The sequence below is a fragment of the Emys orbicularis genome, chromosome 5 (genome assembly GCF_028017835.1).
Source record: "Emys orbicularis isolate rEmyOrb1 chromosome 5, rEmyOrb1.hap1, whole genome shotgun sequence".
Taxonomy (NCBI): Eukaryota; Metazoa; Chordata; order Testudines; family Emydidae; genus Emys; species Emys orbicularis.
The window spans coordinates 47,561,429-47,588,263 of record NC_088687.1 but is presented as its reverse complement, the minus strand read 5'-3'; the positions used below and the strand labels follow the sequence as shown (position 1 = coordinate 47,588,263).

Sequence of the window (26,835 nt, the reverse complement as noted above, 5' to 3'; positions counted from 1 at the left end):
CTATTTCCACAGGTCTGATGCAGGTTGCTCCCAGTTCTCTCCCATAATCCACTTTAGACTGAACCTTTTGAAATACTCCAGACGATGGCTATAGGTGAGAAACAAGCATAAAAAAAGCAACTTGTAAGTAAAAAATAAAAGTTTCAACATTCATTTTAATAATACACTTCAAAATGAATGGTTTGCTGCAAAGGTGAGCTGGAACATTGCCCCCCGGCTACAATGTAAAAACACCATAAGAAACCCTTTTGGCAGGCAAAGATTGCTGAAGTTTAGGGACAGCATAGCTGTGTCCTGCTCTCGGGTCAGGAGAGAGGGTGGAGTAGGAGCTTGTATAGTAGTTTTATTCCACCTGCATATTCCCCTGCATAGGGGGAATCCTCATAGGCTGGAGCAAATGACTTTATGTCTGCTTTGCATCCAGAACAGCGCTGCGAATCCAGCCCACAATTTAAAAAAAATCATGACCCATCTGGGACAAAAACGCCAATGGAGACTTCGAAGGGACTTCTTGTGCTTAAAATCAAGCACGTGCTTAAGTGCTTTGCTCAACCAGGGCTTTGTAAATTAGTACTGGAACCCTGAATTGGATCCATTAATGAATGGGGGAAAACTAGTGGAATATGTTCTTGTAGCGAAGCGATGACTCACCGGTGCGGCAGCTCCTGCTGGTTGTCCTGGGAATTAGCTCGATTCCAGCTCGGAGCGCCCTCTGCTGACCGGTGTCTCGCCTGCCTCAGGCTCTGTGTCCCTCCTGGACCCCAGTGCCCCTTTACCTTGGGGTTCTGCCCCTGCAGTACGCCGACACTCTGGGTCTCCCCTCCCAGGGGAATCCCCCAATCCTCTAAACCAACCTTGCCTCAATGGCTACTGCCAGTCATCATCCAGCCCCCTTTCCCTGGGGCAGACTGCAGTCTGTAATGGCCACTCATCATTGGCAAGGGGGTAGGACCAGCTGCCTCTGCCTATTCCCAGGCTGCACCTCTGTGGCTCCAGTACCTTTGTAGGCCTTCACCAAGGCCTGCAGCCTGGGGGGTTATCAGGCTGGAGCTCCCTTGCCCTATTCCCCAGCACTGCTCCAGTTCAGGTACCTTGTTCTCCAGCAGCTAGGCCCTCTCCCGCAGGGCTGGAGAGAGACTCCTCTCAGCTCCTGGTCCATAGCTCTCTTATCAGGGCCAGCTGGGCCCTAATTGAGCTGGCCACACCAATCAGCCTAGCTTGGCTGCTTTTAACCCCTGCCTATCAGCAGCCGCCCCACTATAGCTCTCTACAGCTTGTTTGCATGTCACAGTAGTACATTTCCTCTAGTATATACATTTCTCATAATTGTGAATGAAAAATACTTTTAAATAGGAAGTTCTGCATTCTCATTAGCTGAAATGTATTATTTCAGACTACAGTCTGCCTCTGCTCTAGGAGTTTCATTTAACCCTATTAAAGTAAATGAAAGGACTTCCATTTCCAGACTTCAATGGACTTTGGATCAAGACTCAAAAGGCAGTTTCATAATTTCTATCAGTGTCATGCTGAAAGTATTTCACCACATTACACTGCAGTAGGAAGGATTTCCCAAATTCGCTGTATTAGTAGTCACAGACAAAAGAGAAAACAAGCATAAATAAGATACTGGTTTGTACTCACAAATTAGGCCCCTGCCCCAGTTCAATATCCTCTCTAGGTATTGGATAAAGTGCCTCATATGTTCTTCCAATCCCAGACCCATGGATGGCATATGAATTCATCTTGTCAACACCAGGTGGGAAATACCTCCAAGGAATAAGTGCTGTGCCATTCCATTTGTTCCAGTTTATGTCTGCTTTAAATATCAAGTCAAGTCCTTTCTTTACACAGGATTTAAAAAAAAAATCAAAATGTCATCCGTGTTATTTAAATATACAATTAATATCACTAAATATGTTGAGCTAAGGCACCTTCAGACAAACATGAGTGTGTTTTTTAATGATCTAGATAATAAGGAATATTTATACATGACATTAGAATTAAGAATCTGTTAGCCACACTATCAGAGGCTCGTTCACCTGCACATCTACCAATGTGATATATGCCATCATGTGCCAGCAATGCACCTCTGCCATGTACATTGGCCAAACTGGACAGTCTCTACGCAAAAGAATAAATGGACACAAATCAGACATCAAGAATTATAACATTCAAAAACCAATCGGTGAACACTTCAACCTCCCTGGTCACTCAATTACGGACCTCAAATACTCCAATAAAAATACTTCAAAAGCAGATTCCAACGAGAAACTGCAGAATTGGAATTAATTTGCAAACTGGACACCATTAAATTACGCTTGAATAAAGACTGGGAGTGGATGGGTCATTACACAAAGTAAAACCTATTTCCCCATGCTAATTTCCCCCCCCCTACTGTTACTCACACCTTCTTGTCAACTGTTGGAAATGGGCCATCCTGATTATCACTACAAAAGTTTTTTTCTCCTGCTGATAATAGCCCACCTTAACTGATTACTCTCGTTATAGTTAGTATGGCAACACCCATTGTTTCATGTCCTCTGTGTATATGTATCTTCCTACTGTATTTTCCACTGCATGCATCTGATGAAGTGGGTTTTAGCCCATGAAAGCTTATGCTCAAATAAATTTTTTAGTCTCTAAGGTGCCACTAGTACTCCTCGTTCTTTGAGTTTGTTAGTGTTTCTATTAAAATATCAATTACTATTTCATAATTGTTTATCCATAATATACGGATTGTTTATCGCCTTCTAGTAATGAATTTGACATGTACATTTAGAATAATGAAAACAAAAACAACTGAAGATATGTTCATGCAGCAAACAATGTAATTGCATATGGAACAGAATTCTTGGGTATTACTTTTACAAGTAAATACAAGTGCAGGTATTGTAATACAAAACACAACTGAATTTCTGTCACAGAAATTGACATTGATTAGTTGGTGTCCTTTTATTTGACTACCTATTTTCTTTCTCCAGGCTGTAATGTTAATAATGCACTTCAGAAGGAATGTAATGCTTTTGATAAGGGGATCAGATTCTGCTAATCTAATCCTCAATAATCAATCCCTGCAGGACCGTACAACTTCATTTCTTGAAGGATGCAGACAGATGAAAAAGTGTATTCATATTTTAATATTGAGGCAGAATCCCTTGGTGAGTGAAGCTGTCCATGTGCTATCAAAATATTTCCAGGGTCCCAGCTGTACTGCCTCACCTGGGTTACATGGCTGCATAGTTCTAATGGAATAGTGCTGCCATGGTCTCTTCCACTATGTTTTCCCCAGGACCCCAGGGTCTCCCTTCACTCCACCATGCAAAGGAGGTATATATAAAAACTGATACAGAACTTCTATAGGGTTCTATATAATATTCTAAGGTAGGGGTTAGCAAACATTTTTAGAGGGAGGGTGAACTACATTCTAACACACAAATTGTACCATTTCACCTCCAAATCCCAATTGCTCAGGCCAATTCCCCTGCTAGTCTCATTCCCACGGACCACTTCCCTCCTATTTAAGATGGAAACAAAAAGCTTCCCTCACATTTTGAGAAACATAGGTCTCTGACAACTACAGCAATTGTTTACATGGAAAAGTAACATTAGGAAATAAAGTAATGTATTTTTAGCTATATTTTAATACTATTTGGAAGATGAAAATGAAAAGAAGCCAGCACAATACATCTAGCAAGCGTTCCACAGACTACCAGCAAGTGCTCTAGGGACCCAAGTTTGGGGACATCTGTTCTAAAGTGACAACTATTGCGAAACGGGTTCACAAACCCCTTTTCGGTGGGAAACAGATACTGTATTATCTTTTAATTGTTTTTAATGATACTGTAGGTTTTAAACCTTTTCACTACTTCCCATGGCTGTGTCATTGCTAGGTCTTTCAGGTATTACATAGCAAGTTTATATACCCTCCAAAGAGTGCAGCCATTCTCTTCAGAGCATTCAACACTCTTTCTGGAACAACACTACTCTCAACTTTTCTACTCATCATCTGTACAATGATCTAATAAAGAGGTAACACATTTGTGCGTGCGTGCATGTATTCTTGGATTTACACATTATGCAAGGCACAGACTGTCACCATTCAAAAGAGACAGTAGCTAGCTGCTTGCTAAAGCAGGGTTATACTCACTCTTATTATGGAAAGGTACAGAGTGAGGTTAAAGCTAGCTCCCATTCAAATTTGAGCTAAAATCTTTAAAAGCTAAGGAGAACAGTGACTGTAGTTGCAGTTGGATGAAATTTAAGAAAAAACAGTTTGTGGAACATGGTATATCTATTGTCTTCCTGATTATTGCTTAAAGATTACAAGTAAGTCTATTAATTACAACTAAAGTAAATTCTCCTTCAACTTGACAGGCAGCCTATTTCTTTTAGATGTTGAAGTCTTCAGTTCAGTTTCTAAAACAACTAGATTTTTTAAAAAAATCAGGAGACTCCTTGACTTGAGGATTAATCACTTGAATGGCTTTCAATATTCAACACTGTATGCATCAGAGTTTTACTTATTCTTTTTGAAAGGTTCAATAATTTCTACAGAAAGCTACAATTTTTTGACCACTTTACAGAATACAATAGAAAATTATGTTCTCTTGTAAACTTATATGGGATATTTCAAAAGCCTATAGTAAGGATGTCATTCTCTATTGAATTCTGTAGGTTTTTAGTGTAATTTCTATATATTCCTATTAACCCTATCAGTGGCTGCCCTGATTTTTTCTGGTGACAGTAGCAGCAATCAGAGGTACTGATGAAAAATCACTCTAACCTCCATGTACAATTTGAAGACCCATAGCCATGCAGCCATAAGAACATAAGAAAGGCTGTACGGGGTCAGACCAAAGGTCTATCTAGCCCAGTATCCTGTCTTCCGATGGTAGCCAATGCCCGGTGCCCCAGAGGGACTGAACAGAGGAGGTAAGCATCAAGTGATTCATCCCCTGTCGCCCATTCCCAGCTTCTGGCAAACCTTTTCACTACTTCCCATGGCTGTGTCATTGCTAGGTCTTTCGGGTATTACACCTTCCCCTATACCTTGCCTCTTGAGCCATGTCCACAACACATGAATAATAGAATTTGGTGGACAGAAAGCCTACAAATTGGCAGTCATAGTGTAGAATCTGGTTTAGCTACTAAAGGAGTAGAGAACTATCACATCTTGGCAAAATAAAGACCCATTGGGAAGTAATTGCAGGAAAAACCTTGAAGCGCATACAGAGGGGTGGGTGGCAAAGAGGGCTGCTGAGAAATTAAATAAGCCATACCCTTAACTATAAATTGTGTGACCATGTAATAAAAGATGCTAATATAATGTACATATGTGAAAAATGTTACTCTGAAAAATACTCCCAACAAACCTATTTTAAGGCAGTGTTAAGCAGAGAATATTACACATACAAAGGACAGGAAATTTCATTTACACTGAAGTACACTAGGCTCTATGAGAATTTGTTTTCTTTCTTTTGTGCGAATCTTACCATTTGTGGGTATTACTCATTGGCAATTGAGAAATCTATTGTTATGACTGATATAGTGGAACTAGCTATGCTCATTCATGTGGTCACTGACTCTGATGCAGAGAGAATGAATTCCTGCATTGATTCCTTAAAAGAACACAATAACAAAAGGTCAAGATATTTTGATGCTCTGAAGTAATTTATGTCAGTAAAGCAGATTTTTCAGAATACATTATCCTCAATTACAACCGACTGAGCCGAGTCAATGAAAAGAAAATATACTGAATAGTGTTGAAAAATAATCATAACTCTTTATATTTCCATTGCATCATTTCCTGGTATGCCTGCACTGCACAGAAATTGAACTATGATTCCATGATTATAGTGGATTTTAAATCAACCTGACATTGGTATTTGAAAAAGAAATATGTTTCAAGTTTGCTGCTATGCAGTCCAGATTTCTATACATGCCGTTGTATATTGCAAACTAATGGACAGTAGAGAATGCAATACTATTCTTTTGTTTATTGGACTAGTCTTTACAGATCAGAAAATTAAGTCAAATTATGTTCTGTCTTTGGGTGTTCATCTTGTACTTTAAGATGAAGTGACGTGAGGAAGAATAAATAGGCCATAATCTGATTACTCTTGCACTGATGTAACTCCCTTGACTTCAGTGGAGTTACTTCTGATATATGCCATTGTATCTAAGAGGAATCTCAAGCCCAGTGTCTTTTCCTCTTCAAACAAACAGAATCACCTGTTCCTAAAATCAAAAGTAATTTGTTTCTCACTGCTGGGAAAAGACCAGTATTGTAAACAGGAGACTATAAGCATAGCAATATGCTGTTAAATTTAATTTTTCAAAACATGAAAAAGTAATTTCTTTATCCCCCGCCCCCCCCCCCCCCCACACACACACTTTTAAATGTTCATAAGTAAAGGAACACTATCAAAGTGAACATTAGTTAAATGTAGTTTCACATACAACATCCATCTGAGGCCTACAGTCAGTGTTTATGGTTTTAAAATTCACACCCTTGGTTTTGAAAATTTCTCTCTCCCCTGTTACCCTGTGAAAGACCCAAACATAACTGGATGAACTGACTCTATGGGGGAAACAATGAAACTGATTATACAGGTCAATTATGTACTAAATAAACAATCCGACAGAACAAAAAGAAAACAGTCTCTCTCCCTCTCTTTAGCCTCAGTTATAGTAATTTTAGGTGTTACAATACCTGTAACAGGTCTGTAACAACATAAGTGTGATTTTTATGTTGATAGAGTCCCTTTTTACAATAGCAATCTCTGGGTTGGCCATTTCCTGGAAGTGAAACACCAGTTGCAGGAGACAAGGGGCTACATGAACATTAAGGCCCCTCACTCAGCTGGTCAATACTCCATCAGCCATCATTGCTTAAATATTAGCAATATTTCATCCCCTGGGGCAAGTTCTGGGAGTTTTGCCACTTATTTCAACAAGAGCAAGACTGGGACTTTAACTACAAGAACGCTTTTTAAAATTGCACTTTACTCACCTTAAAAATCCTTTGTCAATACAGGAGGTGAACATTTTCTGATGAATTCTCACAAAGGTACAGAGCTTCGTGCTAAATCAAACATCATTACTACAGTGTACGGACCTTACAAAATCCATCTGCCAAAGATTTCATGCAAGACAGAAATCCTGTTCAACTCAACAGAAGCCTCAAGTGCAGTGTTCAGTTAACTGACACTGTGAGCCAACAGTAAAAGTGTATGTGCAATCTATACAAGGATTTCAAGGGATATTGGACTGCGCAGTGTTTAAGTATTAATAAAAATAAATAAAAGGTCTAAAGTGGCCTCAGTCGCTTACATGGTGTAACCGAAATTTTGTGTAAGAATGTGTCTAGTGGTGAATTTTTTTTATTATTAATTTGATGGTTACATCCATGGTACCAATTTACAACTGATTAGCAGGCATACAGGTATTACTCAAATAAACTGTACTATTCCTACGATTTATGTTACAGGAATAACACAAATGATAAAATGAAATTTATTGTCCCTGATTACAACCAAGAAAAAAAACAACGGAAGGGGAAGAGGATAAAGAGAGCAGTGATTGCAATTTGCAAACCTGTCAGTAAAAAAAAAAAGTGGAAATCCATTATTTTTTAAAAGATATTACAGAAATTGTTTTACCATGATTATTCTCAATCTATTTTTTCAAATCATTTTTAAAAACAAATGACCTGTATTTAATCTTGAAGCTAATATTCCTCAGACAGAGACCTACCATGAAGTAAAATAGTTGGCAAAGTGAACAACAGAGTAAAATGAACACCATTTTGCTTCTTCCTAGGACTCATATTGAGAAATAAAGTTATTTTATTCTCATTGTAAAAAAAATCCTGTACAGTGAGAAAACATATTTTATAGTCATTTTTTAAATGTTTTCATTTTCAGAAAAGGGATTTTAGGGATTTTTCCTTTTTTAAACATATTTTAAAAATTGTTTTATTGTATTTCTTTTTAATCTTCTACAAAGTAGTAAAAAACAAATTAAAATATAATGTAGAATATGAACATCAGGTCCCTATACAATATGCACTTCCTGAGCTTACGGAAGTCTGGGAATGTTACAGTGGTCCTTTCTGAAATGAACCAGTCAAAACTAGTCTATGAGAGACAGATTTTCAAAAGTGCTCAACTCCCATATAAGCACCTAAATAAGTGTCCAAATCTCCTTTAAAGATTATCTGCAATGGAAAGATATGGCTTTGTATCATTTTCTTTATATTTCATAAAGAAGCTGAAAGTCTTCAGACATTGGAGCATGTATCTTATCCATCTATTTGTCTAATCTCTCTTTTGTACTGGACCCATTATTGTGATATCTCAGTAAACCTGATTAACTGGGATGGGAAGAGGTCTTTATTCAGGTTGTTAAAAACAATTTGTATTTTGTTCCTATTCATTAACTCAATCACCCTATATTAACTCTGAAAAAAGTCTCTGTAAAAAGATTCAGCACACCTGTCAATTCATCTAACGGCTAAGGGAGCTCCTAATATACTTTGCGTTACCCCACAAGTTTACCAACAACACTTCTTCGAAATTAAGACAACAGAAAGAGATGAAATTTAATAGTGCAAAGTGCAAGGTCATGCACTTAGGAACTAACAACAAGAATTTTTGCTATAAGATGGGGATTTATCAGTTGGACGAGACAGAGGAGGGGAAAGATTGGGGTGTACTGGTTGATCATAGAATGACTATGAGCCGCCAATGTGATGTGTCTGTGAAAAAGGCTAATGCATCAGGAGAGGTATTTCCAGTAGAGATAGGGAAGTGTTAGTACCATTATACAAGACACTGTTGAGACTTCTTCTGGAATATTGTGTGCAATTCTGGTCTCCCATGTTTAGGGAAAATGACTTCAAACTGGAACAGGTGCAGAGAAGGGCTACTAGGATGATCAGAGGAATGGAAAACCTACCTTATGAGAGGAGACTCAAAGAGCTTGGCTTGTTTATCCTAACCAAAAGAAGGCTGCGGGGAGCTGATTGATCTCTATAAATACATCACAGTGGACATGAACAAATGGATATAAACTGCCCATCAACAAGTTTAGGCTTGAAATTAGGTGAAGGTTTCTAACCATCCAGAGGAGTGAAGTTCTGTAACAGCCTTCCATGGGGAACAGTGGGGGCAAAAAACCTAACTGGCTTAAAGACTGAGCTTGATAAGTTTATGGAGGGAATACTACGATGAGATTGCCTACATTGGCATGTAGCTGATCTGTGACTGCTAGCAGCAAATATCTCCAACGGATGATGATGGACGCTAGATGAGGAGGCCTCTGAGTTACTACAGAGAATTCTTTTCCCGGTGTCTGGCTGGTGGGTCTTGCCCACATGCTCAGGGTTTAGCTGATCACCGTATCTGGAGTTGAGAAGGAATTTTCCCCTAGGTCAGATTGGCAGAAACCTTCCTCCGCAGCATGGAGCATGGCCCACTTGCCAATTTAAACCAGTGTAAATGGTGGTTTCTCTGTAACTTGAAGTGTTTAAATCATGATTTGATGATTTCAATAACTCAGCCAAAGGTTATTGGTGTATTCCAGGAGTGGATGGGTGAGGTTCTGTGGTTTGAAATGTGCAAGAGGTCAGACTAGATGATCATGATCATCCCTTCTGGCCTTAAAGTCTGAGATTGGACATTTATATGGATAAGAAGAAAATCCAGTTATAATAGTCAACGCTAACAAAGCATATTGGAAGAAAGATAAAACTTCAGGGGTCGGGGTGTAAGACAATCTTGAACTGTTAGGGGTTAAGAGTAGGCCTTTATGGAGAGCAGATTACTCAATATCTGCATACTGCGCAGTTCATATGCCTTCCTCTGAAACATTTGGTACTGGCCACTGTCACGGACAGGATACTAAACTAGATGGACTATTGGTCAGAACAAGTATAGCAGCTCCTGTTTTCCTACTTTCTTAACACTAGAGAAGGTTAGACTTTAATATTTCTAACGTTAAAAACAGCAGGAAAATATTAAAAATAAAGCAACGCTTCTAGGTCTTCTCTATACACCATAAAGATTTTTTAAAAGGAACAAACTCAATTTCTCTTTTCTTTTCGGGATCACCTTTACAGACTTTTCCACTGCAAACATTTAGAGGAAAACCATCAATATTCAGGGGTAGACAGTAATCTTACAATCTGCCCTTAATAATCTGCCCCAGGAATATTTCAGTTCTTTTCCTTGCTTCCCTCTTGCTCTAGCAGAGAAGTAAGCTGCACCATATGCCTTTTTCTGGAGCAGCTCACTTTCCCCTGTGTGCCATCTCAGCTGTGCCAGCCAACACATTGAGGGGGCAGAACCAAGACTATGCCCATTCCCAGACCCTGCTAACCAATTCTCCACTCCCCTGCGCAGGAAGAGGAATAGCATCTTGGTGGTAGTTGCTCTCTCCTTCACACTATGAGCAGCAAGCACAGGTGAATCAAGGGTTTTCGTGGGCTCATTTGTTCCCTTGTGTGAGTGCACAGCTAGGGTCATGATCTGGACCTCACATTTTCACATAGTTGCAAACAGGTAAATTATGTAAATCTTCACTATCTTCACTCATGTGTGCCTATTTCTGCAAGAACAACCTAGGCACCTAGTTTTGAGCATTTAGTTCATAATATTTTATGTTCTGTGCCAGAGGTTTCCAATCTGTAGGCTACAGAACACTTACTGGTAGTCTGTGGAAAGCTGGCTGGTCATTTGCTGTTGGATCTCCTACTTCTTTCCAAATACTATAATGCATTGGAGACAACTAAAAAGGCATTAAATACTTCTCTAACAATACACCTCTACCCCGATATAACGTGACCCGATATAAAATGAATTCGGATATAACGCGGTAAAGCAGCGCTCCGGGAGGGCGGGGCTGCGCACTCCGGCGGATCAAAGCAAGTTTGATATAACGCGGTTTCACCTATAACACAGTAAGATTTTTTGGCTCCCGAGGACAGGGTTATATCAGGGTAGAGGTGTACTTGCTATGTAGATAATAGCTGTAGTTTAAAGATTATGAATTGGAAAGATAGGGAGTGAAGGATAGTCCACAAAACACATTCACTAATAATTAAGGCTATGATTTAGTCACAGAGGTCACGCCAGTCATGGATTCCGTGCAGGGCCGGCTCCAGGCACCAGCATTCCAAGCAGGTGCTTGGGGTGGCAATCTGCAAGGGGCGGCAGTCCGTGTGTTTTTGCCCCCCCAAGCAGTGCGCTGAATTGCCGCCCCGCACGGCAGGGGCAGTCCGTGTGCCTTTAGGGCGGCACGCGCGTTTCCGCGGCGGCGGCAATTCGGCGGCAGCTTCTATGTTCAGCTGCCCGCAGCGGCGGCAATTCAGCTGCTTCTGTCTTCCGGCTGAAGACAGAAGCTGCCGCCGAATTGCCGCCGCAGCGGAAATGCGCGTGCCGCCCAAACGGCACACGGACTGCCCCCGCCGTCCGCGGCTAGGGTGACCAGACAGCAAATGTGAAAAATCGGGACAGGGGGTCGGGGGTAATAGGAGCCTGTATAAGAAAAAGACCCAAAAATCGGGACTGTCCCTATAAAATCGGGACATCTGGTCACCCTATCTGCGGCGGCAATTCGGCGCGCTGCTTGGGGCGGCAAAAACAGTAGAGCAAAATGATCAATTGAACCTGCAAAAAAAAAAAAAATCCCCAAACCCCACAAACACATAGGAACACATGGTCCTTAACCTACTCTTGTTGCTGAAAGTTAACTAGGTCTGTAAGCAGTGGAGTGGTTAATTTTCTACCAAGAATCTCCATATGTTACAAATAAAGCCAATAAAAATAAATAGATCACCATGATACACAGCATCTTCAGGGTCTAGATGCAATTATGAGCTGCCTAAGTATCTATCTGGTAACTTCTGATAACATCTGAGTCTCTTGCCTGACTTCTAATGTGGCAATCTCTCCATTCCCTATTCATTATTTTAATTTGTAATATGGCATGTGCTAAGATACATCACAACCATAATCAGCACCCCCCAAGAAACAGGTAGTACTAGATGACTACCATTATTTTTTCTAGTTACAAACAATTAAATATTGCACATAATCCCTGAATTTTTTTAATAAACAATCCCACATTTATGACCAGAATTAATTAGTCAGATTTACTGCTTGTGGCGTTGCAGCCAGCTGTAGAGTTCTAAATAAACCCGTCAATAAGTAGTGTATATAAATGCCTAATTTCAAGAGCAGTACGTTTAATAGTTTATATGAATCTTCACATTTTTTAAATTTAAAAAATAAGTGATTATACATTTGCTGCAACTCAGAAGCAGTTTTCCATACATGGGAAGGAATGCAGGATATGTTCTGTTAAGTGCAAATGGAGCAGACAATTTTTCTAATTAATAAACATAAACTTTGAGTGACAAGCCAAGAGCTTTCATGGATGAACTAACATTCTGAGTCTTTAGTCTCTCGGGTTTATAGGTTATGGGGGCAAGAGAATCCAAAGATCTCTGGGGCCATGGATGAGAAAAAATTGATAAAATAGCTGTCACTAGAACTGGCTGGAAAACAAGGATTCCATTTTGTGAAAAATTTTGAGGTTTTGACATTTGGTTCCATTCTGATGCAGAGCAAAACCAAGGCTTATTTTTTGCTGAGATAGAGAGGCCCTAGATTCTCCAAGTGGTTAATGGCTAGATATGTTCCCTCACCATTGGGCTGTTTTGGGATCTCTCTCTTTCTCTTTCTCCCCTCCCCCCATCCTGGACCTGAGAAACCCTCAACATACCCAATATGGTCTGAAAAAAGTTCTTGTTTCAATGAATTGCCATTTTCTAATAAAAAAAATTCTCAAAGAGTTCCAGACCAGCATTAGCTACCAAACTCTGGAAAACATTAAGATATTTAAACTCCTTTTTATATCACTGCATTTCTGCATTTCCTTTTCAATAATTTCTCATTACCTATGGACTGGAGCTTTTCCTGTGTAATTAGCATTCTTTGTATGCCTAATTTAAGGCAAAAAGCTGCTGGAATCCTCCGCAGCATAAAACAGTGGAGTAGGGAGGAAAATCCTTCCAGGTTTATTCATACTATGGCCAAACTGCTGCCTGTGTAAAGTTTTCTCTGTTCTTTATCCGTGTTACTAAGAGCAGAAGTGATGTTGGGAGTGCAGCTGGGGAGTCCTTTTACAAGATCCAAGGTTGCAAACAAATTACAACCTAGAATGTTGTTGAGGTCCACAAGATAAGCACAGTAAGATATGTGTAAGAGCCGGGACAGCAATGTACTTCAAACAGAGTTGTCAAGGAGGGTATAAAACTGGAATAAAGTTTTAACTGCTCAAGGTAGCTTTCCCTACCCACCCCGCAAGCCCTGACTGCAGCACCAGGCCTGACTTGTCATCTTATGTTCATCCAGCCGCGGACTGTTCCTCTCCAAGTGCAGCACCTCCATATTCCCCTCACTCACACTCAGGCCTCCAGTTCTCCCTGTCATAAGTTACACCCGTCTATAAACTGCTTCATTAAAAAATAGTTAATGCCTGAAACTAATGCCCCCAGGTTCAATGTACAATATGCAACTTACAAAAAAAAAATATATCAGCAATACCTCTGAACATAAAGGTTACAAAGTACAAGGATTTAGAGGAGAAACATCAACAATGCATCATCAGTATTACAAATCAAAACTTACGGGCAAAGTTCCACTTCTAGATAGTCTTTAGTCTCACTATTCAGAAAAAAGGATTCAACAACTGTAAAAAAAACAAACACACAAAGAATTAAGAAAGTTTGTACTTGGGAAAAGAAGAAAAAAAACCCTCTGCATAAATCCGGAATATGCCCCTGCAAGCAGAATGCTAAGTATTGACTAGGAGGGCTTAAGTGACCAATAAGGAAATAAGGGGAAGCTGTCAGCAAGACAACACCAAGGTGAATACCATAAGGCTACTGCCTGTGATTATATCTGTGGGATAGTCTCAGTCTTCACAGGTAAACCACATGTCCTCTAAATTATTCTTTTATTCGTCTTTAAGATGTTTCAGGCATTGCAGAGTTGTGAGGATGGAAAGACTGCCTCAATAATGTGATAATCATATTATGAATATATGAGTGTATTTTTCCGACAGGACTTGTGTGGTGTCTGTCTGTGGTGGGATGTCTAGGCATGCATACTGTGTAGTTAAACACTGATATATTTGGAAGGGGACAGATTTGGTATTGAAGGAATAGGGTAGATTGGTCTGCTTTGGCCTTACCCCTGAAGTGATCTGCCACCAAAAGAAGCCTTTAAATAAAGGTTTACCAGGATTCTAAAAGGTTTGGTTTGACTTTTTAGTGAAAATTCTGATTGTTCTGACCCAGACTTCCCCTGATTGATAAACACTCTTTTGTTTCTGCATTGCAGCATTGCACTTTGTAATGGGTAAACAATCCAAAATATGAAAAAATGCTACTGTTAGAGCTGGGCAACATTTTTTACAAAAAAGTTTTCTTGAGGAAAAATTGCCTTATTTAAAAATGAAGTTTTATTTACAAATTGTTGACATCTTCAAAATGTTCCGTTTTTTCAAAACTTTTTGTAATATTTTTAATCAACTTTATTATCAAAAATCAACTTTTTTTCTTAACTAAAAATGTAATTTATGTTAAACAGAAATGTTTGTAAGATGCAGTTTTCAGTAAATGAAAGTGTTCAATTTCAAATGCAATTTTGATTTAAAAAAAAAAACCTGACAGAAACATTCACAAAAAAACCAAAAAAGCCCCTTTAAAACCCTGCAAAATAGCAGATTTTAAAGTTTCTCAAGAAATTGTTTCTTTTTCAATCAGCTTCAGCCAGCATGTGTATATATGAGTAATTTTAACTGCAAACCTTCTTAGACTTCTAGAAAATTAATATTCCAAAACATGTTTTATGTTCATCTGTCGTCAAGTTGCTCCTAAATATAACTGTTTATTTTATATGATTAATTTTAGCAATTCTTCTCATACATTCAGAGCATGATATTTTAACTCTGAGACTCTTAATTTATCAAACTAAATATTTTTCATATCTTGACACAACTGATCATTTTGAGGCACACCCTACAGTGCACCAGAAAAAGGAGGAGATTGAGATAGTTCTGTTCCCTTCCAACCTCGGGTGCAAAAGACATTCCATCTACCAAACAAAAACATTTGAATGCATCCCTATGATCTGTGAGGCAAAGACAAAAGAAAACTAGGACTCCTAGTGATTTACAGAACTCCAGATTGAAAGCCTGTCAACCTTCTGGAGGAACTTCTGGAGCTACTGTCCAGCATGGTATTGGAATCCCTCAGATTCCTGGTCCTCAGTGACCTTAACCTCCATATAGACAATGAACATGATACAGTAGAACTTGATCTCATGGCCTACATGGAAACCATGGGATTCTCCCAGATGGGCTCTAGATCCACACATGCAAATGGACATATGTTGGATCCTATCTTCAGCCTAGGAGTGTATATTGGAGACATCAACAATACGATCATAACCTCGTCTAGGCAAGATCATAGCCTTCCCTCCTTCCCACCACGATAGTGAGCATCTAAATGCTGGTCCACCCCTGAAGATTCCTGAACTCTCTAGGTTTGCAACTCAGCCCAGGAAGCCAAGGTGCTGATGAGATTGTACAACAGAACCATCACTTGATGTTAAGTACCACTGATGCCTTTGTCTCAAGCCACGCGTTCACCCAACTTGACCAAGAAGATCACCTTGATTCACAGATTAACCACTATAGAAGACACGCATAGGCAGAAAGTTAGAATGCCCATGGTACAAAAAGACACTTTGAAGCCACCCACCAGCAGCACAAACAACTCTTACAGGACTACACCACTGCAATAAGGAGGCAAAATAAGCCTTCTATCCCGTGCAATCAATGCAACAGACTGATGCCCAGCAGAACTAGTTCATATAGTAAACCAGCTAGTCAATCTCGACTGCCTAGCCCAGATATCAGACTCATGCATCAAAATTTTTTGAAGAGCTGTCAGTGTACTTCACTGATAAGATCAATACAAATACATATGGACTACATATTGGGAAAAACCGGAAAAGAAAATTTCACTTCTGAACAAATTGTAACATCCACCCTGCCACTCCTGACTGAGTTTGGCCCCATCACACATGCTAAAGCTCAATAAGCCCTGAAATATATTAAAGCCACAACCTGTGAAAGGGATCGGTGTCCCCCTTGGCTGGTAAAAGCCAGCAAAAAGCAACTATGCACACTACTAATGGAAATAGTCATTGCCTCCTTCAGAGACGCATACCTACCAAACTTCCTGAAAAAAATCTAATAGTTTATTTGATACTTAAGCCATCACTTGACCCTGAAAACCTCTCAGCTAACAACCCATTTTCAACCTCCCATTCCTAGACAAAATAACTGAGAAAGTAGTAATCAAGCTCCAACAATGCTACATAAGCCAACACCTTGGATGACTCACAAGCCAGTTTCAGACAATGGCACAGAACATAGACAGCTGTGGTGACACTAAGAGATGGCATTCCTATGGCCATGATCATGGGCAAGATTTCTAGGCTAGTACTGCTGTACCTCTTTGCAGCTTTAGACAAACTGGACCACAAGGTACTGCTAACACTCTTACATGACACAGCAGGTGTAGATAGCCCAGCAGTACAGTGGTTCCAATTGTACCTCTCCAGAAGAGCTCAGAGTGTGGTGATGGTTCACCCTCTCTGAAGGCCCTCACCTGTGAGGTCTTACAGGGATCCAGACTATCCCTGCTTCTTTTTAATACCTACCTGAGAGATAGTGAGAGGCCATGGGTTCAGCTGTCAACAGTATGCTGATGACACTCAATAATATACCTCATCCTCAACTGATGCAGCCACCACCACTACTAAAATGTAGAACACCTACAAGAAATCAGCTCTTGGAATAAGAGCAGCTGTGCAAGCTGAACCCATGTGAGACCGAAGTGGTGCTCAATGGAAAGGCAAAATGCTATATAGCAGCAGATCTCAAACTTTAGCAACCTGATGACTCCCATTTTGATTTAAAATTGTTCGGGGACCCCCAGATCAGCCCCAGGCCCCTCTCCCACTCCACCCCTTCCTCCAAGCCCCCACCCTACCCTTGCCCCTCCTCTTCCCCACCTCTTTCCGCCCCCTCCCCCGAGCACCCTGTCCCTGCTCCTGCCCCTCCCTCCCAGCGCCTCCTGCATGCCACTGAACAGCTATTCCCTGGTGTGCAGAGGCACTGGGAGGGAGGGGGAGGAGTTTATCAGCAGGGCCGGTGGCCCTGGACATGATTCCTCCCCCTTGCACTCTCTGTCCCTGCTCCTGCCCCCCTCCCAGCGCCTCCTTCATGCCACTGAACAACTGTTCCCCAGCGTGCAGGAGGCGTTGGGAGGGAAGGGGAGGAGTTGAGGGAAGGAGAGGGAGGAGTTGATCACCAGGACCCAGGGACCCCCTGGAGTACCCTCGCAGACCCCAGTTTGAGAAACGCTGCTATATAGAACTATCAGACACACTGGTCCAGTCTTCCACTGAAAGTATAAAGTCCCCATTCGTCAAAGTGGTGCACAGCCTCACTGACTTTTCATTAAGTTTGGATGACCAGGCAGCATCAGTATTTAAAAATGACTTTTTTTTTTAAACCTCCAGCTTCATTCTTTCCCCACACATGAACACCTGCCCAAAGTGATCCATACATTCATCACCTGGGAGATGGATTTCTGAAATTCACTGTATCTGAAACCAAACTTTAAGACCATGTACAGTCTTCAGCTGGTACAAAATACAGTTGGCTGCTTCTCCAGAATACAGTGCACCATAAATAAGCACAGCAGGCCTGTTCTCAAATCCCTCTACTGTATCCCAGTCAGCTTCAGTTGCTAGTTTAAAACTTTAGTCCTAATCTTCAAAGCAATTAATGCACCAAGTCCCACCTTCCCAAATTTCCGTTTATGATCCATCATGACAACTGTGATCTTCTGGGACAATGCAGATCACAAAGCTCAAGACAAAATAAGTGAGAGCTGGGGACAAAGCATTCTCAGTTGAACAGATCCAACTATGGAACAAGCTTCCAGAGGTCTAAAGTTACCCAATACATTTCTTTGAAAATTGTACTTGCGAGGGGGTCAAATCCTGGGAGTGGGGGTGGAATAGGAATGTATAAATACTCTTCAAGCGCCACTCAAGGTAAACTTTTTGTTCACTTGAGACAACAAAATAAGACATTAAATTTTGCAGAACTTCATCATATTATCATCCCTCTCCTTTCTTGCATGATTTGATCACCGGTGAGCTAATAAGAATGTTGACATTTAAATTACCATTAGAGTCAATACTACTTTGAGTTAATGGGAGAAATTCTCTCAGAGCTATTTCAGGCTGTTTGTAGTCAGAGGCAGACATACATAGGTGTTAGTGTTTTTCCACATTCTGAAATCTATCTCCATAACCGTGTGTGTGTGCATATATATATTTCTCACCTTCGTAATCCCAGAGTCCATCAAAAGGCTTTCCTGGCTCACCAGATGGGGCAGAAGGGTCATCAAAGAACAGGGAATTCACTTCCATTATTAATCCTTGGTCACCTGCCTTAAATCTGATGATCACTGGCTCATGCATCACCTTTATGCTGTCCCAGGTATTTGTAATCTTGTATTCCAACTACAGAAGATTACAGAAGAGGAAAAAGAAATAATGTAAAATGGGTAAATGCTGGGTACCATCCTGTGGTATTGGGGACTGTGCCTTAATGTCTTATTAGCAAAAGCAGTGTAAAGTTACCATTTATTTTGATGGATTCTGAATGTATGGGATCCTTTAAAGAGGGGAAAAAAAGACTAAGGAGTCATCATGTCTGCCCAGGATATAGCAGCAATTAAAAAGTCAAATGAGATGATTGGATGCATTAAAAAGGCATAAAAATGATGATGATGCTAGGCTGAACAATGATCTCTCTTTTGGAGTATTATGTATCATTTGGCTGTCTGAGCTGATGTGCCAATGCAACAGCACCTCTTTGGCCAGAAAGAGCATTGCACCAGAGGTTACTCGATTTGGCAGGGCAGTCAGTCAGCTCCTCCTGCCTGCGTCTCTGTGGTAGCCCCATACTGGGCTATGGAGGTTGTTAGCCTCAGTCACATTGGGATGTGTAGGTTTTCTCCTTATACTTGGCATGGTCAGCTGATCCGAGTGCTCAAGGGTCTGGAAATTCTTTGCATTCTCTAGTCTCTCAGAGAACCCAGACCTGCCCACTCCACTGGGTTCCAGCACAGAACCCTAAAACCAGACAGACAGAATCAGGCCTCAACAACTCCTCCTGCTGTGCCCTGAACTACTTCCTACCTCGCATCATTTCTATAGGCTTTTCCAGCCTGTAGATCCAGTCATCCCTTGTACGGGTGCTGTCTCTGCACAGCTTCTCAGCACCTTGCTGGAACGAGTTTCCTTCTCCAGCTTGCTTGCTCCCCTGGTAGCCACTCCACCCCTCTACTTCCCAGCTCTTTTATTTTCCCAGCCGCTGTGAGGCTACCAATCACCATTGACTAGCAGTACAGTACAGACCTGTTGACGCGCGGATATCGGGAGTCAAGCCGTCACGACCACGTGTTAATGGACTGCGGGTTAAGAGGGCCATGCTGAAAAAAAGGGTCTATGATTCACTTAGAAAAAAACGCCATTATTTTCTGTTCTTTCTGGCTCGCATTTTTTTTTCTTTCTTATGAAGTCTATCATTCGCCGCAGATGAATGATTTCAATATTTTCCGCATTTTGCTCCTCCACAATGACTAAGCGTGCATGATACGTCTTTACCAATATCGGTAAAGACATACAACACGTTTCCGCTCTGCACTTCCTGTCGATTTCTATGTCAGTGAGTTCTGACACTTGCGAGTTAAAGCGCAATAAAGGAGCCCCGGGCGCATTAGCTCACTACCCGTCCACGCTGGCAAGGCACGCAGAGCGCTCTGACTCCGCGGCTACAGTGCTGCTGGTACTCCACCTCGGCAAGTGGAATAATGTTTGCTGCACCCCCGCCGCGGCGCCAATGTGAACGAGGTTTTGCATTACTGTGCTCTGATTGACCTCTGGAAACATCCCATAATCCCCTTAAGTCAAGTGGCCACTCTTATCATTGTTTTGAACTCGCTGTAGGAATGCAGATATGTCCTTTCAAAGCTCCGTTTCTGACAGCTGGCTGCTTATCTGCTCCGGGACAAAGGAACCATTACTGAGGAATCCTGCTTGCTTTGAATGAGAGAGAGAGGTGGGGGGGAGGGAAGTCTGCTGCTGTCTGAACTTACAAGACAGCATGCTGACACGCTCTCAGCCCCCCAAAAACCCACTCTCTCTCCCTCCACATATAACACACTCCCTGTCACAATCCACCCCACCCCCCACATTTGAAAAGCATGTTGCAGCCACTTGCATGCTGGGATAGCTATCACAATGCACTGCTCTTTGTGGCGTTGCAAGAGCTGCTAATGTGGCCATGCCAGTGCGCTTCCAGCTGAGAGTGTAAACACTCGGCAGCGTTTTCCCTGCTGCAGTCTCCGAAGGCTGGTTTAACTCCCAGCGCTCTACAACTGCAAGTGTAGCCATGCCCTTAGTGAGCAAATCTGTAGTGCTACATATCAAGTTCCTGTACAGCATGTCAACGAGTCTCGCGTGTTAAATAGGTAGCACTGGGAGGCATGGCGCTACCGCATGTTAAGCGGATTCGCGCGTAAACGGGTCTATACTGTACCTGCATTAACCTCTTGGTTGCCAGGTCACCATGTGATATATATACCCCACAACAGGCCTCCTCAGGCAAGAACATATATAGTAGAGAGTGAAATGATCCACAAGGGGCAAAAAAAGGAGGTACAGGTCAAATATGATTTATAGATTATTACATTTTAAAAAAACTATATTAAAAGAATGTTACGGTTGCAAAGTCAAGCACTCAAAATTTGGGAAATGCCTGAATTAAGGTTGCCCGTGCAATCTTAATTTGACAACTTGTGAATATGCATTATGATAGTCTTTAATAAAATAACCACGTACAGTACACCCTCGCTATAATGAACCCCTCAGGATCCACGCTCTTTGTTCATTATAGCCAGGAGTTCGTTATACCAAAAGAGACCCATGGGGGGGACAACAGGTCCTCCAGCTCCGGGGCTGCTAGCTCCTCCAGCTTTCAGCCCCTGCTGCAGCCCCAGGGCTGGAGGAGCTGTCAACTCCCACTGCAGCAGCTGAGCTCAAGGTGGGATCCAGGGACTGGGTTTGTTATAGCCCAAGGTTCATTATTGTGAAGGGCATTATAGTGAGGGTGAACTGTACTATTTTTTCCACAGGGCCCCTACCTTATTAAGAGCAGAGGATGGACAGGGTTTGGTGACTGAATCAGGGCTGTGAAATGAATGAGGCTGTTGTCTGTAGGCACCATGCCTCACTTGTTGCAGAAGTTGGAAGGTGTGTACTGAACAAAGTGAGAAATTGCAGGAGAAGAAACATTGGTTTCATGGTTAAGACAGCTGAATGCTGCCCTGGGGACCTGAATTCTCTCCCTGCCTCTGCCACAGAGTTCCTACATAATGCTGGGCAAGTCACTTAAACCAAGCTCAGTACAAGTGGAATCTTCAGAAAATTCATTTGCCGAACTCTAAAGTCTCTACTGATCATGTGCAAACTGAAATTTTCAGAGGCAAAAGGTACAGCCCTGAAAACAAGGTGACCCCCTACCAAATCTCAAGCCCCTGCTCCAAAGCATGGAACCATCATAGCTTCTCAACTAAACAGTTGCAAGAATATTTTTAATATGAGCAAAGAAATGCATTTGTCCTTAACCTTATTCTGAGAAACATATTAACTATTTTTACTAAAAATTTTCAAAAATTCATTTGGAAGCAGACACCTGACATGGAATATTTCAGCCCAATCTATTAAAGTTTGGGAAAGTTATAAATAATTAAAAACAGGGTCTGATATTAAAAGTATTTGGCAACCTTGACATTAGGTGTCACTACCTAAAATGCCTATAATAAAATATTATAGAACAAGAAAATATTACTTAGCACAGCATATAGTCAACCTATGGAATTCACAGCTGCAGGATACTGTAGCTAAAATTAAAAAGAATGAATAATTTTATGACAGCTATTACTCATGTCAAAGTGCAAGCTAATTGCCTGCAGCAGGGATCAGAAAGAAATCCTTCCATGCACAATTGGTGAGGTGAACCAGCAGTTTTGGGAAATGTTAGTGGCAGGATATTAGACTATATGGAATAATGATATAATCCACAAGGACAAATACTATATTCCTATGAAAATTCAGCCTAAAATACCTTAAAATTGTTTGTCTCTTGTGGAATACACAACATACTCAAATGTACTGTATGTGTATTGCTATAGCTACTAAAAATCCTGAATATATCATTTGAAATGATCATGCCTAATGCAACCATACATATTGCCTCCTGGAGCTTCATATATCACCGTCCTGTTCACTACATCAGCTGCAGTTAGACTTGCTTTTAACCAGAGGAAAAACAAGTCATGAAATGCACAGAAGTTTACTAGTACAAGCCTGGGTTTCTAGAACCGTGAATTCTCCTGATGATATTATTAAAGATGCCATGATGCCAGCATACAAGCAAGTGAACACAAAGGGTCTGGCTGTGGTATAAGTAAGTGCTAACCAACATAATTAAGGGTAAAATCAGGAGTAAAGCAGCTTCCAGTACTTTTGGTGAAGCATCTCTCAAGTACACAGCAAAATAAAATTGCTTACTGAAAAGGAAAGGAGAAATACAGTGCAATTATCAAGCTTCAATAATGTTATCACAAATATATTGTAATTAAGCACAGTGTGGTACACTTTAGAAATGGAGTTGACATGAGGAAGATTAAATTACTATTTTTAAAGTTGTACATAAAGCATATTGAAAATTGTGTTGTGCATACTTCAAAAACATTTAACTTGTCTCGAACTGAAAATATACCAAGGGTGAGATTCTGTGCAGTGTCTTTCAGAGACACAAAACAGAACTTCTAACAATATTAAATAACAGAGGAAAATAAATAATAAAAAGCTCTACACTTTATTGCTTCTTTGAAGTTGCCAAAAGATGTCATCATTATTTGAAAAAGACTTTTTACGATGCTTGGTTTTGTAAATATTAAGTCCTGATTTTCCATTCCACTGGATAAAAATCTGATTAAGGCCATGATTCTATACCACAAAGGAGCAGCAAAAGGCATAAACAAAATGTTAGAGTTTGCCTTTTAGGTTATGTCTACACTATGGACCTTACAGTGGCACAGCTGTACTGCTGCAGCTACACCACTAGAAGGTCTCCCGTGTAGCCGCTCTATGCCAGTGGGAGAGAGCTCTCCCGCTGGCATAATTAAACCACCCCCAATGAGCAGCAGTAGCTATGTCCACACTTTTGTCAGTGAAACTTATGTTGGTCCGGGTATATTTTTTACACTTCTGGCTGACAAAAGTTTTGCTGACAAAAGCGCTAATGCAGGCAAAGCCTAAGAAAACTACCTCTATTCATCAAACGTATTTAAGGCATTATAGGCTTTTTGGAAGGCGTGCATGAGCTCATATTAAACTTTTGGAGAATAAGATATTCTTCAAACCATTCTTATGTCACAAACATTTGTATGTTATAACTTTTACAAACTTACACTTACCTCACTCGTTTTACCCTCCAGTGATTTTGTCTGATGATTATTAGTGAAAACATTTCTACTTTAGGGAACACAAAAAAAGATAGAAACTGTGAATAGATAATGGTATGGTGTAATTTAGTAATTCTGTTGATATAACATACAATTCCACAACTTAGAAATATAGCAGTCAAAAACAGTTCTGTACAAATACAATTTTTGAGGGATTCCTTATTTTAGAAATAATATAGGGAGTGGAATTGGATGAAGATAGCTGGGTTGGTAAAGCATCATTTTGATAACCTTCTTCTTCCATCTAGTGGCAAGAAGGAGTAAAAAAAACTAGGTATCTGGGAACACTGTCATAAAACATTTCCAAATGCCAACTCCAAAGACTCATTGATGTGACAAAGAGTGGGTGAGTAATGCAGAAAGCCTAAAGTTTATATATGAGTTCATAAGGGTGATAAAAAATAAAGTCAGAAAGAATTAGAAATACACGAGCTAAGACAAGCCAAAGTTCTGTTTTTGCAGGTATATTATTCATTCAGCTTAATATTTGAATTTTCCAGACTAGTCAGTCTAGATAATTTGACTATATGAGAACTTGTCACTGTCTGATGCTGGATTCTGATTCAGTTGCTGAGATTTCCAGTGTACGGTTCTGCAAAAGTAAAGATTCTCGATTAAATTTTAATGTAACTGCTTAAGAATCTATTCAGTCCTCAGATGCCACAATGATCAGAGTCATCTAAGGACCAAGACAGATAGTTTGAGGCATCTAATGCCCTGTAACTGGGGGTTTTAGGGAAATGTAAAAAAGAAAGTGTTATTAAAATCAATTATTTCCTCTGAATTACCATTCACAGGAGTTTTGCCATGGTGGGAAAACCATGCATATTAAGATTTGGGTGCTATGCAAGGGGAGGAAGTGGGTAAGTAACAGGAACTGTTATATTGAATAAGACCAATGCTACATCTAGTCCCAAACCGTGCTCTTTGTTGGCCTGATGCTTCAGAGGAAGACAAAATTTAAATACTTAAGTGTTAAAGATGGGCCCAAATCAGAAGTGGAAGTGCACTCAGGGCATATACCTTCCCTTCCCATTTCCAAGTCTGATTCTACCTTATTTCCTAAGCCTTAGAGGCAGTGATAGGGAGCTGCTTAGTCCTCATCAAACTTTGTATAGTGAGGCTGCCATTTCTTTACAGATATTTCCTCCTCCCTGATGCAATAACTCCTCTGAAGCTGAGAGTATATTATTGACTCTCCAGAAGCCACATACTTGTCCCCCTGTGTGTGGGGAACAGCTTCTGCATTACACAATATGCATCCATTAGTTCCATTTAAATCCATTTAATTTTTAGATTTATTTTATAATAAAAACAGTAACAGCAATTAAAACCACCTCGTAGATAAAAATTAAATGAGCCATTTTTCCAATTGTAATTAGAAACAGTAGGAAGGTGTCTGATACCTGCTTAGGAGGAAGCGATGGGCAGGACCAGCTACGCATGCCGCAATAACAGCTAAAATACACAAAGCCTTCATTTTTTAAAAGATTAAACCAGAACAAAATGTACCACATTTATACTCTAGCTCCTGCTATCACCGCTAAGTAACTGCTGGATATTTCTGATTTCTGCTATTTAAATGGTGATTAATAACGTTTACCGTCCTTGGCAATGTTTTAATAATTGACTACGATTACAGATTAGCATTCCGTACTGGTATGTTACAAGCAGCAATTCATTTTGATACTTTGAACAATTTCCTTAATCATAGTGGTAATAGCATAAAATATGCAGTCCAACATTATTAATTTAACTCCACTCATAAGTTACAGTGGCACAGCAGCACCACTACAGTTAAGGTTACATCACGACTTCTGTTTAAAGGTCAACCTTTCTAAATCCTCTAAAATCGACATCCATTGTCAGATTTCTTTGAAATTTGGTGTCCTTTAGGAGAGTGCGGGGTAGGGTTAGTGAGCCAAATTTGAGGTCATTTGGGCTATGGATTGCAAAGATAAAAGCACTCCTCAAAAATAGCTATTTTTCAAAAAGTTTCTACTTTTTTTTTCTGCACAGAGCTAGAGATCAAACTATTGATGTAATTGAGATCATCCTGACCCACATGTATTGAGTTTTACCCAAGGTAGTGCACAGCACCTACTAAATCTTTGGGGGATCCACATTCAAAGCAGTATTTAAGAAAATGCACATTTGTATAATGTGCATGTTCCAATACAGTAAAAAGTTTAAAGGGTTTCCATTCCTGCTATTTTATATGCTTTAAAACTTTATTTTTGTAAGTGCTCTAAAATCCAAATGGTACTTGGATTGCTTTGAAATTTGGTGTGCTGCGTGGGGTGACATTAGGGATCTAAATTTGGGGGTCCTTTGACCAAAGAGTTCCCAAGTTACAGGCCCCTGAAAAACCCAGTTTCCTTTGACTGCTTGTACTGTTAAAGTGAGAGGTACTAATGATTGGATGAGTCACAGACTTCATTGAGATTTGATGGCTGTGAACTCACCATTCAATTAACACAACTAAGGATAAATTAATAACAACCCCCCCACGTAAGACAAACGGAGTTTTGGACTGAGTGGCTGGAGGTTACCACAATTTGTAACTGACAGGTGGCAATTTTATTTTGTGGGTAATGAATTCAAAGTATTTGGGGGGGAAATTAGACATGTATATACTTCCTTGGATGGGAGAAGTATTAGGAGGGCAGAGCAGTGGGGGAGTAGGGGGACAGGAGTTTGGGGTTGCAGCAAGGGGATGGGTGTAGGGGAGAGGACAGAGGCTGGGGGCTCAGGTGAGGGAACACAGGGGTTAGGGGAGTGGAGGGTGGAACATTGGGAAAAGAGACGTAGGGGCAGAGGCACTGGTTAGTTCCAAATTCTCCCTTCCCAGGTGTATGCCCAGACCTGGGGAGCTCTTGCTCCTCTAGGGAGTTCTGAACCCCTCTCCTTGCTCCCCCTCATATGAGCTGGATCAGGCCCTCTCAGAGTCCAGAGAGGCCTGGGCCACTTCCAGCTTTTGAGGCCCCCAGTCATAATAAAAATAAAAAATGACGACTCATGAAAACAAAATAAGGCACCAAAAAAAGAGACATAATTTGAATATTTTTTATTTAACAAATGCT

The 26,835-nt window shown here is 40.6% G+C and overlaps 1 protein-coding gene across 1 annotated transcript; it reads right to left on the bottom strand.

Moving 5' to 3' along the window:
• Positions 1–25,232, bottom strand: LOC135879651 (UPF0462 protein C4orf33 homolog). The gene is made up of 7 exons (XM_065405704.1): positions 25,159–25,232; positions 23,705–23,762; positions 18,497–18,677; positions 13,695–13,755; positions 10,708–10,768; positions 1,642–1,841; positions 1–88 (listed from the first exon to the last, which is right to left on the bottom strand). Exons 1-7 carry the CDS (start codon positions 25,230–25,232, stop codon positions 1–3), a joined length of 723 nt encoding a protein of 240 aa, XP_065261776.1.
• Positions 25,233–26,835: the final 1,603 nt, after the last annotated feature.

Coding starts and splice junctions, on each gene's coding strand:
- LOC135879651 (XM_065405704.1), bottom strand. CDS start 25,232: ATGAAGGCTTTGTGTATTTTAGCTGTTATTGCGGCATGCGTAGCTGGT. Junction 13,756..18,496: donor TGGACTCTGGGATTACGAAG/GTGAGAAATATA, acceptor TTTTTTTTACAG/TTGTTGAATCCTTTTTTCTG. Junction 89..1,641: donor CTGGGGCAGGGGCCTAATTT/GTGAGTACAAAC, acceptor TCTCACCTATAG/CCATCGTCTGGAGTATTTCA.